This window comes from Salvelinus fontinalis, unplaced genomic scaffold (genome assembly GCF_029448725.1).
Source record: "Salvelinus fontinalis isolate EN_2023a unplaced genomic scaffold, ASM2944872v1 scaffold_1001, whole genome shotgun sequence".
Taxonomy (NCBI): Eukaryota; Metazoa; Chordata; class Actinopteri; order Salmoniformes; family Salmonidae; genus Salvelinus; species Salvelinus fontinalis.
In genome coordinates, this window is record NW_026601210.1 from 36,556 (window position 1) to 57,284 (window position 20,729).

At 47.1% G+C, this 20,729-nt stretch overlaps 1 protein-coding gene across 2 annotated transcripts in view; it reads left to right on the forward strand.

Moving 5' to 3' along the window:
• The first annotated feature begins 1,666 nt into the window (after positions 1-1,666).
• The window catches only part of LOC129848131 (tRNA pseudouridine synthase-like 1), a 29,055-nt gene continuing 9,992 nt past the window's right edge, over positions 1,667-20,729 (forward strand). The window contains exons 1-3 of one of the 2 annotated variants that reach the window (XM_055915606.1): positions 1,667-2,316; positions 2,456-2,542; positions 2,781-2,838. In XM_055915606.1, coding sequence (XP_055771581.1) covers positions 2,478-2,542; positions 2,781-2,838 — 123 coding nt within the window. In that variant the 5' untranslated portion in view covers positions 1,667-2,316; positions 2,456-2,477. Of the gene's footprint in view, positions 2,543-2,780; positions 2,839-20,729 lie in introns of both variants that reach the window. The other variant, XM_055915605.1, reaches the window with a different exon arrangement.

Here is a 20,729-nt window from a genome sequence, read left to right on the forward strand (position 1 = left end):
CACACTGACTGGACTCTACCTACACACTGACTGGACTCTACCAACACACTGACTGGACTCTACCCACACACTGACTAGACTCTACCCACACACTGACTGGACTCTACCCACACACTGACTGGACTCTACCCACACACTGACTGGACTCTACCCACACACTGACTGGACTCTACCCACACACTGACTAGACTCTACCCACACACTGACTGGACTCTACCCGCACACTGACTGGACTCTACCCACACACTGACTGGACTCTACCCACACACTGACTGGACTCTACCCACACACTCACACATACTACAGTGACACACACACAAGCGCCACACACACTAACACACTTGAACACTCTCTCAAACTCTTCACATACGCTGCTGCTACTCTGTTTATTATCTATCCTGATTACGTAGTCACTTTTAACCCTATCTACATGTACATGTTGCCTTGTACCCCCCTGCACATTGACTCAGTACCAATTTTGAGAGAGACAAAAAGAGACAGCGAGAGAGACAGAGACAGAGACAGAGAGAGAATTCAAACTTTAAGGTGCGATAACACAGTAACTACACTGGTTATTAATCTGGCTAGTTTCCATGAGACCCTGTTGACCACAATTGGTTGAAGTGCAGTAACATCAACATCAACAAAGGTCACATGTCAGTTTTGTCTCTTTGATGGAGAGAGGGTTCCCTGACCTTTTATACAGTCCACTAAAGCTCCAGCGGCTGCAGGCCAGAGAGCTGGAGCTATGCCCAGAATATGACCCTCCTCCTTGGGGAGAGAGCTCTCTCCCCATTGCCTCTCTCTCTGCCAGACCTCCACAAGGGCATCAACCTGTCCTCACAGTGTCTACCCATGGTTGACTGTTATAGAGCTCTTAGATCGAGGACAATGGCCAAAATTGACAACAATGACAATAATCAATGTATTTATTTTGTGTTCTATTCTATTCTTATTTCACCTGTTCTGTTCTGCTATATTCTATTATATTATCAACTGCTTAGTATCGATGAAGAAGGAGAGAACTGAATCAACAATCAGTTGAGAAAAATAGACAAGAGAAAGAAAGACAGACAGAGAGAGAGAGAGAGAGAGAGAGAGAGAGAGAGAGAGAGAGAGAGAGAGAGAGAGAGAGAGAGAGAGAGAGAGAGAGAGAGAGAGAGAGAGAGAGAGAGTGTCCGAGGCGTTGAGATACTATTATTATGTAACGTCAACAGATGTGTTAAGATGAGGAATCCACACATAGAGCGTTTTCCTTCCAGAAGCAGCATGTAGCCATCTTAGAACATCGAGGACAAAAGTAATTTATTCAACTGGTACTGAACTGGGGAGGACACGGGCCTTGGACAGGGAAGGTGCCAGCTATTGTAACGCCAATCATTATGTGTGAAACAATGTTACAATGGCCTTTTTAACAACGATTACGATTGAGTTATACACGATTGAGGGCATACCCAAAGCCAATATAAATATTTCACCTTGGTGACATTCGTGAATTAATAATTCCCCATACGAGAATAAAGAGAACCGTTCATGATTTCAGACCACATCTGCTCATGTGCAAATGGCATACGGACATAGAATATGAAATGTAATGGGTTACTACTATATGTCACACCTGAAAAATGTATTTCGGGATGAGATCGTTACAATTTATCCAGTTTACAGCGCTCTTGTGCCGCCGTGCCATGAGCGCATTCTTTCCTACCTGAATCGTGGAGAGTCTTTAATACATTCTTCAAAGTCCACAGTCATCTTTGCGTTTTCCTTCTAGTATTCCTCTTTCAATGGGTTAATGTCATTGCCCGGGGCTGCTGTCGTTATAGACGGTTGGATGAAACGAGTCCGGTACAGTTGCAGTATTCCCTCTCTGTCGGACGCGCGGCAGCGGCAGCTTGTTCTGTCACCGTGACACAGAACGTAGTCTCAATGCATGTCAAATTACTACGGCTGCTGTTGCTCTACGTCCACGGATGCCGAGATCGGTGAGAGGGGCGTGTCCGCTCTGCATGCACGACACACCCCTCTGCCAATCACAATGATGGCATCATAAAGCGACAGACTTTTGAATGTCGCATGGTTTCTACTGCCACAAAGTATCTACATCGAAAATATTCATGAGTTGTTATGTTTGCTTTTTGGTATTAATTTAAAGTTAGGTTTAAGGTTATCAATGTGGAAAATGTAAGGGTCAAGGTTAAGGTTAGGTTTAAATTCACATTTGAAGAAGATAAATTGTAGAAATAGGCGGTTTTTATTGACTTTGTGGTTGTGGTAACTAGTAATGACCATGTCGCGTTGCGTGTGAAGTTGAAGGTGTGCAATGTGATTTTTCTGTGGAATTATCAAACATAACCTCTGTCAAATCTCTCTTTGATAAAATAGAAAACAGCAACAAGCATATGTTCAGGTTGGGGCACATTTTTCCCTATATAACCTTTGAGTTGCATAACAGGAGTTTGTCCTTGAAGCAGTCAATGATCATGGTCAATGGCAGTGTCCGTTATCTCATCTTCTTCCAATACCTCGGGACAAAGTACAGGTACATAGATTAATGGCTATTCCTGTGCAGTTTACATCTCAGAAGTGTACTATTCAATGAATGACATCAGTTATTATATATTCTGTTCTCTTCCAACTCCATTATATTCAGTTCTGTTGTCATCCAACTCCATTATATTCAGTTCTGTTGTCATCCAACTCCATTATATGCAGTTCTGTTGTCATCCAACTCCATTATATTCTGTTATCAATAAACTCTCTATTCTTGTCTCTTCTAGTGGCGTTATGAAGGCGCCTCCACACCAAGCAGTCAAGGGTGTCCAGAACTACTTGGAGGTGAGTGTTCACTGTCTGTTAACCGGATCCCTGTCTGCTACACCTGTCTGTTAACCGGATCCCTGTCTGCTACACCTGTCTGCTAACCGGAACCCCTGTCTGCTACCCCTGTCTGCTAACCCTAACCCCTGTCTGCTAACCCTAACCCTGTCTGTTAACCAGAACCCTGTCTGCTACACCTGTCTGTTAACCGGATCCCTGTCTGCTACACCTGTCTGCCAACCCTAACCCCTGTCTGCCAACCCTAACCCCTGTCTGCCAACCCTAACCCCTGTCTGCTAACCCTACCCCTGTCTGCTAACCCTTCCCCTGTCTCCCAACCCTAACCCCTGTCTCCTAACCCTGTCTGCTAACCCTACCCCTTTTTATTTATTTAATTTTATTTTACCGTTATTTTACCAGGTAAGTTGACTGAGAACACGTTCTCATTTGCAGCAACGACCCGGGGAATAGTTACAGGGGAGAGGAGGGGGATGAATGAGCCAATTGTAAACTGGGGATTATTAGGTGACCATGATGGTTTGAGGGCCAGATTGGGAATTTAGCCAGGACACCGGGGTTAACACCCCTACTCTTACGATAAGTGCCATGGGATTTTTAATGACCTCAGAGAGTCAGGACACCCGTTTAACGTCCCATCCGAAAGACGGCACCCTACACAGGGCAGTGTCCCCAATCACTGCCCTGGGGCATTGGGATATTTTTTAGACCAGAGGAAAGAGTGCCTCCTACTGGCCCTCCAACACCACTTCCAGCAGCATCTGGTCTCCCATCCAGGGACTAACCTGGACCAACCCTGCTTAGCTTCAGAAGCAAGCCAGCAGTGGTATGCAGGGTGGTATGCTGCTGGCCCTGTCTGCTACACCTGTCTGCTAACCCTAACCCTGTCTGCTACACCTGTCTGCTAACCCTAACCCTGTCTGCTAACCCTGTCTGCTACCCCTAACCCCTGTCTGCTAACCCTGTCTGCTACCCCTGTCTGTTAACCCTAACCCTGTCTGTTAACCCTAACCCTGTCTGCTAACCCTGTCTGCTACCCCTAACCCCTGTCTGCTAACCCTGTCTGCTACCCCTAACCCCTGTCTGCTAACCCTGTCTGTTAACCCTAACCCTGTCTGTTAACCCTAACCCTGTCTGCTAACCCTAACCCCTGTCTGCTAACCCTGTCTGTTAACCCTAACCCCTGTCTGCTAACCCTAACCCTGTCTGTTAACCAGAACCCTGTCTGCTACACCTGTCTGTTAACCGGATCCCTGTCTGCTACCCCTGTCTGCTACCCCTGTCTGCTAACCAGAACCCTGTCTGCTACCCCTGTCTGCTACCCCTGTCTGCTACCCCTGTCTGCTAACCAGAACCCTGTCTGCTACCCCTGTCTACCACCCCTGTCTGCCCACCCTAACCCCTGTCTACCACCCCTGTCTGCTACCCCTGTCTGCTACCCCTGTCTGCCCACCCTAACCCCTGTCTACCACCCCTGTCTGCTACCCCTGTCTGCCACCCCTGTCTACCATCCCTGTCTGCTACCCCTGTCTGCTACCCCTACCCCTGTCTGCTACCCCTGTCTACCACCCCTGTCTGCTACCCCTGTCTGCTACCCCTGTCTGCCCACCCTAACCCCTGTCTACCACCCCTGTCTGCTACCCCTGTCTGCCACCCCTGTCTACCATCCCTGTCTGCTACCCCTGTCTGCTACCCCTGTCTGCCCACCCTAACCCCTGTCTACCAACCCTGTCTGCTACCCCTGTCTGCTACCCCTGTCTACCATCCCTGTCTGCTACCCTTGTCTGCTACCCCTACCCCTGTCTGCTACCCGTCTGCTACCCCTACCCCTGTCTGCTACCCCTGTCTACCACCCCTGTCTGCTACCCCTGTCTGCTACAACCTACCACTGTCTGCTACCCCTGTCTACCACCCCTGTCTACCACCCATGTCTGCTACCCCTGTCTTCTACCCCTGTCTGCCAACCCTAACCCCTGTCTGCTACCCCTGTCTGCCAACCCTAACCCCTGTCTGCTACCCCTGTCTGCCAACCCTAACCACTGTCTGCTAACCAGAACCCTGTCTGCTACCCTAACCCCTGTCTGCTACCCCTGTCTGCTACCCCTGTCTGCTAACCCTGTCTGCCAACCCTAACCCCTGTCTGCTACACCTGTCTGCTACCCCTGTCTGCTAACCCTGTCTGCCAACCCTAACCCCTGTCTGCTACACCTGTCTGCTAACCCTACCCCTGTCTGCTACCCCTGTCTGCCAACCCTAACCCCTGTCTGCTACCCCTGTCTGCTACACCTGTCTGCTACACCTGTCTGCTACCCCTGTCTGCTACCCCTGTCTGCTACCCCTGTCTGCTACCCCTGTCTGCTACACCTGTCTGCTACACCTGTCTGCTAACCCTAACCCTGTCTGCTACCCCTGTCTGCTACTCCTGTCTGCTACACCTGTCTGCTACCCCTGTCTGCTACCCCTGTCTGCTACCCCTGTCTGTAAACTGGAACCCTGTTAGCCAGCCCTGTCTGACTGGGGAGTAAAGAGAAGGAGTAAACTAGAGAGTTGATGCATAATCAAATAAACTCAGCAAAAAAAGAAACGTCCTCTCACTGTCAACTGCGTTTATTTTCAGAAAACTTAACATGTGTAAATATTTGTATGAACATAACAAGATTCAACAACTGAGACATAAACTGAACAAGTTCCACAGTCATGTGACTAAAATAGATGGAATAATGTGTCCCTGAACAAAGGGGGGTCAAAATCAAAAGTAACAGTCAGTATCTGGTGTGGCCACCAGCTGCATTAAGTACTGCAGTGCATCTCCTCCTCATGGACTGCACCAGATTTGCCAGTTCTTGCTGTGAGATGTTACCCCACTCTTCCACCAAGGCACCTGCAAGTTCCCGGACATTTCTGGGGGGAATGGTCCTAGCCCTCACCCTCCGATCCAACAGGTCCCAGACGTGCTCAATGGGATTGAGATCTGGGCTCTTCGCTGGCCATGGCAGAACACTGACATTCATGTCTTGAAGGAAATCACACACAGAATGAGCAGTATGGCTGGTGGCATTGTCATGCTGGAGGGTCATGTCAGGATGAGCCTGCAGGAAGGGTACCACATGAGGGAGGAGGATGTCTTCCCTGTAACGCACAGCGTTGAGATTGCCTGCAATGACAACAAGCTCAGTCCGATGATGCTGTGACACACCGCCCCAGACCATGACGGACCCTCCAGCTCCAAATCAATCCCGCTCCAGAGTACAGGCCTCGGTGTAACGCTCATTCCTTCGACCATAAACGCGAATCCGACCATCACCCCCGGTGAGACAAAACCGCGACTCGTCAGTGAAGAGCACTTTTTGCCAGTCCTGCCTGGTCCAGCGACAGTGGGTTTGTGCCCATAGGTGACGTACAGTGGGGCAAAAAAGTATTTAGTCTGCCACCAATTGTGCATGTTCTCCCACTTAAAAAGATGAGAGAGGCCTGTAATTTTCATCATAGGTACACTTCAACTATGACAGACAAAATGAGAAGAAAAATTCACGAAAATCACATTGTAGGATTCTTTATGAATTTATTTGCAAATTATGGTGGAAAATAAGTATTTGGTCACCTACAAACAAGCAAGATTTCTGTTTCTCACAGACCTGTAACTTCTTCTTTAAGAGGCTCCTCTGTCCTCCACTCGTTACCTGTATTAATGGCACCTGTTTGATCTTGTTATCAGTATAAAAGACACCTGTCCACAACCTCAAACAGTCACACTCCAAACTCCACTATGGCCAAGACCAAAGAGCTGTCAAAGGACACCAGAAACAAAATTGTAGACCTGCACCAGGCTGGGAAGACTGAATCTGCAATAGGTAAGCAGCTTGGTTTGAAGAAATCAACTGTGGGAGCAATTATTAGGAAATGGAAGACATACAAGACCACTGATAATCTCCCTCGATCTGGGGCTCCACGCAAGATCTCACCCCGTGGGGTCAAAATGATCACAAGAATGGTGAGCAAAAATCCCAAAACCACACAGGGGGACCTAGTGAAAGACCTGCAGAGAGCTGGGACCAAAGTAACAAAGCCTACCATCTGTAACACACTACGCCGCCAGGGACTCAAATCCTGCAGTGCCAGACGTGTCCCCCTGCTTAAACCAGTACATGTCCAGGCCAGTCTGAAGTTTGCTAGAGAGCATTTGGAGGATCCAGAAGAAGATTGGGAGAATGTCATATGGTCAGATGAAACCAAAATATAACTTTTTGGTAAAAACTCAACTCGTTGTGTTTGGAGGACAAAGAATGCTGAGTTGCATCCAAAGAACACCATACCTACTGTGAAGCATGGGGGTGGAAACATCATGCTTTGGGGGCTGTTTTTCTGCAAAGGGACTAGGACGACTGATCCGTGTAAAGGAAAGAATGAATGGGGCCATGTATCGTGAGATTTTGAGTGAAAATCTCCTTCCATCAGCAAGGGCATTGAAGATGAAATGTGGCTGGGTCTTTCAGCATGACAATGATCCCAAACACACCGCCCGGGCAACGAAGGAGTGGCTTCGTAAGAAGCATTTCAAGGTCCTGGAGTGGCCTAGCCAGTCTCCAGATTTCAACCCCATAGAACATCTTTGGAGGGAGTTGAAAGTCCGTGTTGCCCGGCAACAGCCCTAAAACATCACTGCTCTATATCACTGCTCTAACATCACTGCTCTATAAAACATCACTGCTCTAGAGGAGATCTGCATGGAGGAATGGGCCAAAATACCAGCAACAGTGTGAAAACCTTGTGAAGACTTACAGAAAACGTTTGACCTCTGTCATTGCCAACAAAGGGTATATAACAAAGTATTGAGCAACTTTTGTTATTGACCAAATACTTATTTTCCACCATAATATGCAAATAAATTCATAAAAAATCCTACAATGTCATTTTCTGGATTTTTTTTCTTCTCATTTTGTCTGTCATAGTTGAAGTGTACCTATGAAGAAAATTACAGGCCTCTCTCATCTTTTTAAGTGGGAGAACTTGCACAATTGGTGGCTGACTAAATACTTTTTTGCTCCACTGTATGTTGCTGGTGATTTCTGGTGAGGATCTGTCTTACAACAGGCCTACAAGCCCTCAGTCCAGCCTCTCTCAGCCTATTGCGGACAATCTGAGCACTGATGGAGGGATTGTGCGTTCCTGGTGTAACTCGGGCAGTTGTTGTTGCTGCCATCCTGTACCTGTCCCGCAGGTGTGATATTCAGATGTACCGATCCTGTGCAGGTGTTGTTACACATCGTCTGCCGTTGCGAGACGATCAGCGGGCCGTCCTGTCTCCCTGTAGTGCTGTCTTATGCGTCTCACTGTACGGACATTGCAATTTATTGCCCTGGCCACATTTGCAGTCCTCATGCCTCCTTGCAGTATGCCTAAGGCACTTTCACGCAAATGAGCAGGGACCCTGGGCATCTTTCTTTTGGTGTTTTTCAGAGTCAGTAGAAAGGCCTCTTTAGTGTCCTAAGTTTTCATAACTGTGACCTTAATTGCCTACCGTCTGTAAGCTGTTAGTGTCTTAACGATCGTTCCACAGGTGCGTCTTCATTAATTGTTTACGGTTCATTGAACAAGCATGGGAAACAGTGTTTAAACCCTTTACATTGAAGATCTGTGAAGTTATTTGGATTTTTACGATTTGTCTTTGAAAGACGGGTCCTGAAAAAGGAATGTTTCTTTTTTTGCTGAGTTTATGTCTACCGGAATGACTGGACAATATGTCTACCAGAATGACTGGTTAATACAGTGCATTCTGAAAGTATTCAGACCCCTTGACTTTTTCCAAAATTTGTTACATTACAGCCTTATTCTAAAACATCACAATACCCCATAATGACGAAGCAAAAACAATTTCATAATAAATGTAAACATGACATTCACATAAGTATTCATACCCTTTACTCAGTACTTTGTTGAGGCACCTTTGGCAGCAATTACAGCCTCGAATCTTCTTGGGTATGACGCTACAAGCTTGGCACACCTGTATTTGGGGAGTTTTTCCCATTCTTCTCTGCAGATCCTCTCAAGATCTGTCAGGTTGGATGGGGAGCGTCGCTGAACAGCTATTTTCAGGTCTCTCCAGAGATGTTCGATCGGGTTCAAGTCCAGGCTCTGGCTGGGCCACTCAAGGACATTCAGAGACTTGTCCCGAAGCCACTCCTGTGTTGTCTTGGCTGTGTGCTTAGGGACGTTGTCCTGTTGGAAGGTAAACCTTTGCCCCAGTCTGAGGTCCTGAGCGCTCTGGAGCAGGTTTTCATCAAGGATCTCTCTGTACTTTGCTCCGTTAATCTTTCCCTCGATCCTGAACAGTCTCCCAGTCCCTGCCATTGAAAAACATCCCCACCGCATGATGCTGCCACCACCATGCTTCACCGTAGGGATGGTGCCAGGTTTTCCTCCAGAAGGGAAGCTTGGCATTCAGGCCAAAGAATTCAATCTTGGTTTCATCAGACCAGAGAATCTTGTTTCTCATGGTCTGAGAGTCTTTCGGTACCTTTTAGCAAACTCCAAGCGGGCGGTCATGTGCCTTTTACTGAGGAGTGGCTTCCGTCTGGCCACTCTACCATAAAGGCCTGATTGGTGGAGTGCTACAGAGATGGTTGCCCTTCTGGAAGGTTCTCCCATCTCTACAGAGGTTCTCTGGAGCTCTGTCAGAGTGACCATCAGGTTCTTGGTCACCTCCCTGACCAAGGCCATTCTCCCCCGATTGCTTAGTTTGGCCAGGCGGCCAGGTCTAGGAAGAGTCTTGGTGGTTCCAAACTTCTACCATTTAAAAATTATGTAAGCCAAAGATTTCTTGGGGACCTTCAATGCTGCAGAAATGTTTTGGTGCCCTTCCCCAGATCTGTGCCTCAACACAATCCTGTCTCGAAGCTCTACGGACAATTCCTTCGACCTCATGGCTTGGTTTTTGCTCTGACATGCAATGTCAACTGTGGGACCTTTATATAGACAGGTGTGTGCTTTTCCAAATCATGTCAAATCAATTGAATTTACCACAAGTGGACTCCAATCATGTTATAGAAACATCTCAAGGATGATCAATGGAAACAGGACGCACCTGAGCTGAATTTTCAAGTCTCATAGCAAAGTGTCTGAATACTTATATAAATAAGGTATTTCTGTTTTTTCTGTTTTATAAATTCGCCAAAAAATTCTAAAAACCTGTTTTCACTTTGTCATTATGGGGTATTGTGATGTCATTATGGGGTATTAAGTGTAAATTGATGAGGAAAATGTTTTATTTAATCCATTTTAGATTAAGGCTGTAACGTGACAATGTGGAAAAAGTCAAGGTCTCTGAATACTTTCCGAATGCGCTGTAAGTCTACCAGAATAACTGGAAACCCACTCCGTCTGACATGCCGCGTAAGTCATGCCCTGTTATTGGTCTATGGTCAAACCCATATTTTGTGAGAAACCAAAAGCATTTACTGACTTCCAGACAGGACAAGCATCTCCCCCGAAAGGAAAACCACACTTGAAACAGGCTCTACTGTATATGGCTCAATATAGAGTGGGAACAGAGTTATACCACATTTAATAGTATTTATTTACTTTAAAAATGTACATACTAGGACTGTGATTATGTGATTGTCCCACCTCAAATCAAACTTTATTTGTCACATACTAGTGTAGACTTTACCGTGAAATGCTTTACTTACAAGCCCTTAACCAACAGTGCAGTTCAAGAAGAAGAAAATATTTACCAAGTAGACAAAAATAAAAAGTAATAATAAAAAGTAACACAATAAGAATAACAATAACAAGGCTATATACAGGGGGTAACGGTACAGAGTCAGTGTGCGGGGGGTACAGGCTAGTTGAGGTAATCTGGACATGTTGGTAGGGGTAAAGTGACTATGCATAGATAATAAACAGAGAGTAGCAGCAGTGTACAAAAGGGGGGGGGGGGGGGGGTCAATGTAAATTGTCTGGTGGCAATTTAATTAATTGTTCAGGAGTCTTATGGCTTGGGGGTAGAAGCTGTTGAGGAGTCTTTTGGTCCTAGACTTGGCGCTCCGGTACCGCTTATCGTGCGGTAGCAGAGAAAACAGTCTATAACTTGGGTGACTGGAGTCTCTGACAATTTTATGGGTTTTCCTCTGACACCGCCTATTGTATAGGTCCTGGATGACAGGAAGCTTGGCCCCAGTGATGTACTGGGCCGTTCGCACTACCCTCTGTAGCGCCTTACGTTCAGATACCGAGCTATCTTAAGATGAACACACTAACTGTTAGTGGCTCTGGATAAGAGCGTCTGCTAAATGACTGAAAGGTAAATGTAGCGAACTGCCAGACACCTGTGTGTATATATATATATATATATATATATATATATATATATATATATATATATATATATATATATATATATAGCAAAAAAACTCAGCAAAAACAAGAAACGTCCTCTCACTGTCAACTGCATTTATTTTCAGTAAACTTAACATGTGTAAATGTTTGTATGAACATAACAAGATTCAACAACTGAGACATAAACTGAACAAGTTCCACAGTCATGTGACTAAAATAAATGGAATAATGTGTCCCTGAACAAAGGGGGGGGGGGGGGGGGGGGGCAAAAACAAAAGTAACAGTCAGTATCTGGTGTGGCCACCAGCTGCATTGAGTGCTGCAGTGCATCTCCTCCTTATGGACTGCACCAGATTTGCCAGTTCTTACTGTGAGATGATACCCCACTCTTCCACCAAGGCACCTGCAAGTTCCCGGACATTTCTGGGGGGAATGGCCCTAGCCCTCCCCCTCCGATCCAACAGGTCCCAGACGTGCTCAATGGGCTTGAGATCCGGGATCCGGGCTCTTCGCTGGCTATGGCAGAACACTGACATTCCTGCCTTGCAGGAAATCACGTACAGAACGAGCAGTATGGCTGGTGGCATTGTCATGCTGGAGGGTAATGTCAGGATGAACCTGCAGGAAGGGTACCACATGAGGGAGGAGGATGTCTTCCCTGTAACGCACAGTGTTGAGATTGCCTGCAATGACAACAAGCTCAGTCCGATGATGCTGCGACACACCGCCCCAGACCATGACGGACCCTCCACCTCCAAATCAATCCCGCTCCAGAGTACAGGCCTCGGTGTAACGCTCATTCCTTCGACGATAAACGCAAATCCGACCATCACCCCTGGTTAGACAAAACCGTGACTCGTCAGTGAAGAGCACTTTTTGCCAGTCCTGTCTGGTCCAGCGACGGTGGGTTTGTGCCCATAGGCGACGTTGTTGCCGGTGATGTCTGGTGAGGACCTGCCTTACAACAGGCTGGACTGAGAGCTTGTAGGCCTCTCTCAGCCTATTGCGGACAGTCTGAGTACTGATGGAGGGATTGTGCGTTCCTGGTGTAACTCGGACAGTTGTTGTTGCCATCCTGTCCCACAGGTGTGATGTTCGGATGTACCGATCCTGTGCAGGTGTTGTTACACGTGGTCTGCCACTGTGAGGATGATCAGCTGTCCGTCTGTCTCCCTGTAGCGCTGTCTTAGGTGTCTCACAGTACGGACATGGCAATTTATTGCCCTGGCCACATCTGCAGTCCTCATGCCTCCTTGCAGCATGCCTAAGGCACTTTCACGCAGATGAGCAGGGACCCTGGGCATCTTTCTTTTGGTGTTTTTCAGAGTCAGTAGAAAGGCCTCTTTAGTGTCCTAAGTTTTCATAACTGTGACCTTAATTGCCTACCGTCTGTAAGCTGTTAGTGTCTTAACGACCGTTCCACAGGTGCATGTTCATTAATTGTTTATGGTTCATTGAACAAGCATGGGAAACAGTGTTTAAACCCTTTACATTGAAGATCTGTGAAGTTATTTGGATTTTTACGAATTATCTTTGAAAGACGGGGTCCTGAAAAAGGGCCGTTTCTTTTTTTGTTGTTGCTGAGTTTATATACAGTATGAATGATCTACTAGAATTGAGACAACTGGTCTCTCTCCATTCAGTTATAGTTGATGATTAAATAGGCCTTATTCCATAGAGCTATTGGACTCACTGTAGCCTACTGTACCGTAACTGTTACAGTCCCTTAGTCTCTAGTGCATTCTTCAAAAACCCACACCAGCAACTGAATACATTACTTGGACAAATCCAGCATCTCAATTTCTCTATTTCGGACTTTAAAAAACCAGCCTCTGGTGACACACAACATTCCACGACATCATCACCATGAATAAGTGGAAATGACTGTTTTGTATTGAGATGTTCCTGTCTGTGTTCCTCTGCATTCAAAGTGCCACATTTTTCACCCTACTGAGCCGTACTGGATGAGCTGGTTACTCATCCAGCCACCATAGAGTTGATGGGACTAGGCTAGCCTGGTTACTCATCCAGCCACCATAGAGTTGATGGGACTAGGCTAGCCTGGTTACTCATCCAGCCACCATAGAGTTGATGGGACTAGGCTAGCCTGGTTACTCATCCAGCCACCATAGAGTTGATGGGACTAGGCTAGCCTGGTTACACCTTCATCCACTATAGAGTTTCTGAGACTAGGCTAGCCTGGTTACTCATCCAGCCACCATAGAGTTGATGGGACTAGGCTAGCCTGGTTACTCATCCAGCCACCATAGAGATCAGTCAGCGTTATGCAATATGTCAGTCTGACTCTGAGTGGAAAACAAGTTATTGTTGTGGTGACATGCTGCTACTTGATGTGTTCTGGTGGACAGACAGGGGTTTAGACTGGGTTGATGTGTTCTGGTGGACAGACAGGGGTTTAGACTGGATTGATGTGTTCTGGTGGACAGACAGGGGTTTAGACTGGGTTGATGTGTTCTGGTGGACAGACAGGGGTTTAGACTGGGTTGATGTGTTCTGGTGGACAGACAGGGGTTTAGACTGGGTTGATGTGTTCTGGTGGACAGACAGGGGTTTAGACTGGGTTGATGTGTTCTGGTGGACAGACAGGGGTTTAGACTAGGTTGATGTGGCCTGGTGGACAGACAGGGGTTTAGACTGGGTTGATGTGGCCTTGTGGACAGACAGGGGTTTAGACTGGGTTGATGTGGCCTGGTGGACAGACAGGGGTTTAGACTGGGTTGATGTGGCCTTGTGGACAGACAGGGGTTTAGACTGGGTTGATGTGGCCTGGTGGACAGACAGGGGTTTAGACTAGGTTGATGTGTTCTGGTGGACAGACAGGGGTTTAGACTGGGCTGATAAGAGCGTCTGCTAAATGACTTAAATGTAAATGAGATACTGACTGTTTGAAGAGACTGCCAGCTAGAGAGAGAGGAGAGGTCTGGAGATACTGACAGTTTGAAGAGACTGCCAGACAGAGAGAGAGAGGAGAGGTCTGGAGATACTGACTGTTTGAAGAGACTGCCAGACAGAGAGAGAGGAGAGAGGTCTGGAGATACTGACTGTTTGAAGAGACTGCCAGCTAGAGAGAGAGAGGAGAGGTCTGGAGATACTGACTGTTTGAAGAGACTGCCAGACAGAGAGAGAGAAGAGGTCTGGAGATACTGACTGTTTGAAGAGACTGCCAGCTAGAGAGAGAGAGGAGAGGTCTGGAGATACTGACTGTTTGAAGAGACTGCCAGACAGAGAGAGAGGAGAGGTCTGGAGATACTGACTGTTTGAAGAGACTGCCAGACAGAGAGAGAGAGGAGAGGTCTGGAGATACTGACTGTTTGAAGAGACTGCCAGACAGAGAGAGAGGAGAGGTCTGGAGATACTGACTGTTTGAAGAGACTGCCAGACAGAGAGAGAGATTGTTTTGAAACTTCTGAATGTGTAATGTTTACGGTACTGTTAATTTTTATTGTTTACTTCACTTTTGTATATTATCTACCTCACTTGCTTTGGCAATGTTAACACATGTTTCCCATGCCAATAAAGCCCCTTGAATTGAATTGAATTGAATTGAGAGAGGAGAGGTCTGGAGATACTGGCTACCTATGTATGTCTAGTGTACCATTGACATGGACCATTCCGGTAACTATTCACATAATTACATGTCAATACATGTGATTGACAAGCAGCTAAAAAAAAGTATTGACAGCCTGTGTTCATTCACATCTGCAGTACCTGAAGAAGAAACCAGTCAATGTTGGTGTAAGCCCTTTTGAAGATGCATTCCTTCCTCAAACAGAAACACGGATCTACAGTAACACGACTGGATTGGTTAAGGACAATTTCAGGGGAAACCACACATTCACTTATCCTGAATAATGTCAGAATCGGTGACTGTTGACTACTTCAACAAAGGAAGTAACAAGAGATTCTAGAATGGTTTGGAACTTTGCTTTAATGACAGTTTGCCCGAGGAATGTAGGAGGATATTTCTGTGGTTTGGTTCGAATATGGATACTTTTGCTTCCTGCTTCTGCTTTTGCTACTTCAGGGTGGAGAGACCGATGGAGAGAGGGAGAAAGAAAGAGAGATGGGAGGGGAGATGGAGAGAGCTGTGTTGAACAAGTCTGGGTAGATGTTATTGGACCGTTAACAAGCCCCTACAATCTGATGGGTTTTTATGGGCCAGTCCGTTCACACATGCACACAGACTGGTATGAAAGTTTGGAATTTTGATATGATTTGAAGTTAATATTTATCCTCATTTAAATCCTCCAGTAGTATGTAAAGGCTGCAGATAGCCTCCATGTGAAAAAGGTTCACTTGTCTGTTCAATCTGGATCTCGGTGTACCGTATTCTGAAATTACAACACAATGTTTTTTTTAGTTTTCCTTGGAACATTTAACAAATAAGAAATTGAGAAGTTGATTATCAAATAGTGAAGTAAAAAATGTATGGGCTTTTATCCAACTCTTTGCCAGAGATCACAGAAAATCATTATGGCATCATTACTACGAGCTGACTTGCGCAGTTAAATAAAGGTTCAATGACAAATAAATAATGTTGTCTGTCCTGAAGTGATTATTTGGTTTACACGGTTGGTGATGCTTGATATTACAGCTTTGGAACCGGACATTCAGTCTGGTGACTCGGGTCATGCGAGGCTCAGGCAGGTCTCTGAAATGTTTAGTGTGGCGACTACTTGCGTAGTTGCGATGCGTGTGTGTATATGGTTGTGTGTGTAGTTGTGTGTGTGCTCCTTATTTGGGTGTGTGTGTGTATGGTTGTTAATCTGATCACTGGACTAGCCTATACAGCGGCTGGAACTACTGTCTGGAAAAGTATTTGGTTTAATATCCGCAGTTCACATCTGTGATCTGAATATTGTGGACGTAGTATAACGTCATAACATGAAGTCCCACCCAGTCTGACACGACTCTATGGGTTCACCTCCTACCAGACGTGACTCTATGGGTTCACCTCCTACCAGATGACTCTATGGGTTCACCTCCTACCACATGACTATGGGTTCACCTCCTACCACATGACTCTATGGGTTCACCTCCTACCAGACGTGAATCTATGGGTTCCCCTCCTACCACATGACTCTATGGGTTCACCTCCTACCACATGACTCTATGGGTTCACCTCCTACCACATGACTATGGGTTCACCTCCTACCACATGACTATGGGTTCACCTCCTACCACATGACTATGGGTTCACCTCCTACCACATGACTCTATGGGTTCACCTCCTACCAGACATGACTCTATGGGTTCACCTCCTACCAGACGTGACTCTATGGGTTCACCTCCTACCAGATGACTCTATGGGTTCACCTCCTACCACATGACTATGGGTTCACCTCCTACCACATGACTCTATGGGTTCACCTCCTACCAGACGTGAATCTATGGGTTCCCCTCCTACCACATGACTCTATGGGTTCACCTCCTACCACATGACTCTATGGGTTCACCTCCTACCACATGACTATGGGTTCACCTCCTACCACATGACTATGGGTTCACCTCCTACCACATGACTATGGGTTCACCTCCTACCACATGACTCTATGGGTTCACCTCCTACCAGACATGACTCTATGGGTTCACCTCCTACCAGACGTGACTCTATGGGTTCACCTCCTACCAGATGACTCTATGGGTTCACCTCCTACCACATGATTCTATGGGTTCACCTCCTACCACATGACTATGGGTTCATCTCCTACCAGACATGACTCTATGGGTTCATCTCCTACCAGACGTGACTCTATGGGTTCATCTCCTACCAGACGTGACTCTATGGGTTCACCTCCTACCAGACGTGACTCTATGGGTTCACCTCCTACCAGACGTGACTCTATGGGTTCACCTCCTACCAGATGACTCTATGGGTTCACCTCCTACCAGACGTGACTCTATGGGTTCACCTCCTACCACATGACTCTATGGGTTCACCTCCTACCAGACATGACTCTATGGGTTCACCTCCTACCAGACGTGACTCTATGGGTTCACCTCCTACCAGACGTGACTCTATGGGTTCACCTCCTACCAGACGTGACTCTATGGGTTCACCTCCTACCACATGACTCTATGGGTTCACCTCCTACCAGACGTGACTCTATGGGTTCACCTCCTACCAGACGTGACTCTATGGGTTCACCTCCTACCAGACGTGACTCTATGGGTTCACCTCCTACCACATGACTCTATGGGTTCACCTCCTACCAGACATGACTCTATGGGTTCACCTCCTACCACATGACTCTATGGGTTCACCTCCTACCAGACGTGACTCTATGGGTTCACCTCCTACCACGTGACTCTATGGGTTCACCTCCTACCACGTGACTCTATGGGTTCACCTCCTACCAGACGTGACTCTATGGGTTCACCTCCTACCAGACGTGACTCTATGGGTTCACCTCCTACCAGACGTGACTCTATGGGTTCACCTCCTACCACATGACTCTATGGGTTCACCTCCTACCACATGACTCTATGGGTTCACCTCCTACCACATGACTCTATGGGTTCACCTCCTACCAGACGTGACTCTATGGGTTCACCTCCTACCACATGACTCTATGGGTTCACCTCCTACCACATGACTCTATGGGTTCACCTCCTACCAGACGTGACTCTATGGGTTCACCTCCTACCACATGACTCTATGGGTTCACCTCCTACCAGACGTGACTCTATGGGTTCACCTCCTACCACATGACTCTATGGGTTCACCTCCTACCACATGACTCTATGGGTTCACCTCCTACCAGACGTGACTCTATGGGTTCACCTCCTACCAGACGTGACTCTATGGGTTCACCTCCTAACACATGACTCTATGGGTTCACCTCCTACCAGACGTGACTCTATGGGTTCACCTCCTACCACATGACTCTATGGGTTCACCTCCTACCACATGACTCTATGGGTTCACCTCCTACCAGACATGACTCTATGGGTTCACCTCCTACCACATGACTATGGGTTCACCTCCTACCAGACGTGTCTCTATGGGTTCACCTCCTACCAGACGTGACTCTATGGGTTCACCTCCTACCACATGACTCTATGGGTTCACCTCCTACCACATGACTCTATGGGTTCACCTCCTACCAGACGTGACTCTATGGGTTCACCTCCTACCACATGACTCTATGGGTTCACCTCCTACCACATGACTCTATGGGTTCACCTCCTACCAGACGTGACTCTATGGGTTCACCTCCTACCAGACGTGTCTCTATGGGTTCACCTCCTACCAGACGTGACTCTATGGGTTCACCTCCTACCAGACGTGACTCTATGGGTTCACCTCCTACCAGACGTGTCTCTATGGGTTCACCTCCTACCAGACATGACTCTATGGGTTCACCTCCTACCAGACGTGACTCTATGGGTTCACCTCCTACCAGACGTGTCTCTATGGGTTCACCTCCTACCAGACGTGACTCTATGGGTTCATCTCCTACCAGACGTGACTCTATGGGTTCACCTCCTACCAGACATGACTCTATGGGTTCACCTCCTACCAGATGTGACTCTATGGGTTCACCTCCTACCACATGACTCTATGGGTTCACCTCCTACCACATGACTCTATGGGTTCACCTCCTACCACATGACTCTATGGGTTCACCTCCTACCACATGACTCTATGGGTTCACCTCCTACCACATGACTCTATGGGTTCACCTCCTACCACATGACTCTATGGGTTCACCTCCTACCACATGACTCTATGGGTTCACCTCCTACCACATGACTCTATGGGTTCACCTCCTACCACATGACTCTATGGGTTCACCTCCTACCAGATGTGACTCTATGGGTTCACCTCCTACCACATGACTCTATGGGTTCACCTCCTACCAGATGTGACTCTATGGGTTCACCTCCTACCACATGACTCTATGGGTTCACCTCCTACCAGACGTGACACTGGTTAGGTTAGATTTTTTGTTAATTCTTTCCAATGTGTCAAGTAATTATCTTTGTTGTTTTCTCATGATTTGGTTGGGTCTAATTGTGCTGTTGTCCTGGGGCTCTGTGGGGTGTGTTTGTGTTTGTGAACAGAGCCCCAGGACCAGCTTGCTTAGGGGACTCTTCTCCAGGTTCATCTCTCTGTAGGTGATGGCTTTGTTATGGAAGGTTTGGGAATCGCTTCCTTTTAGGTGGTTGTAGAATTTAATTGCTCTTTTCTGGATTTTGATAATTAGCAGGAATCATCATAATTCTGCTCTGCATGCATTATTTGGTGTTTTAAGTTGTACACAGAGGATGTTTTAGCAGAATTCTGCATGCAGAGTCTCAATTTGGTGTTTGTCCCATTTTGTGAATTCTTGGTTGGTGAGCAGACCCCAGACCTCACAACCATAGTGGGCAATGGGTTCAGCGACGTGAGAGACAGGAAGTGTTTGGTTGGAGTCATTGCAGCTAAAGTGAGCACAACCAGTTATTGAGTGTTAGGGGTCACCTACTATGTCACCCAGGGGCAATTACTATGTCACCCAGGGGCAATTACTATGTCACCCAGGGGCAATTACTATGTCACCCAGGGGCAATTACTATGTCACCCAGGGGCAATTACTATGTCACCCAGGGGCAATTACTATGTCACCCAGGGGCAATTACTATGTCACCCAGGGGCAATTACTATGTCACCCAGGGGCAATTACTATGTCACCCAGGGGCAATTACTATGTCACCCCGGGGCAATTACTATGTCACCCCGGGGCAATTACTATGTCACCCCGGGGCAATTACTATGTCACCCCGGGGCAATTACTATGTCACCCAGGGGCAATTACTATGTCACCCAGGGGCAATTACTATGTCACCCAGGGGCAATTACTATGTCACCCAGGGGCATTGGGTGTTACATAACTTTGTTTATGAAATTGTTGTGTTATTTATTCACTCAGGTTCCCTTTATCTAATATTACTTTTTTGGGTTGAAGATCTGACAACATTGGCAGGGTAGCCTAGTGGTTAGAGCGTTGGGCCAGTAACCAGCAGGTAGCCTCGTGGTTAGAGTGTTGGACCAGTAACCAGCAGGTAGCCTCGTGGTTAGAGCGTTGGGCCAGTAACCAGCAGGTAGCCTAGTGGTTAGAGCGTTGGGCCAGTAACCAGCAGGTAGCCTAGTGGTTAGAGCGTTGGGCCAGTAACCAGCAGGTAGCCTAGTGGTTAGAGCGTTGGGCCAGTAACCAGCAGGTAGCCTAGTGGTTAGAGCGTTGGGCCAGTAACCAGCAGGTAGCCTAGTGGTTAGAGCGTTGGGCCAGTAACCAGCAGGTAGCCTAGTGGTTAGAGTGTTGGGCTAGTAACCAGTAGGTAGCCTCGTGGTTAGAGCGTTGGGCCAGTAACCAGCAGGTAGCCTCGTGGTTAGAGCGTTGGGCCAGTAACCAGCAGGTAGTCTAGTGGTTAGAGCGTTGGGCCAGTAACTGTAAATGTAGCCTAGTGGTTAGAGCGTTGGGCCAGTAACCAGCAGGTAGCCTCGTGGTTAGAGTGTTGGGCCAGTAACCAGCAGGTAGCCTAGTGGTTAGAGC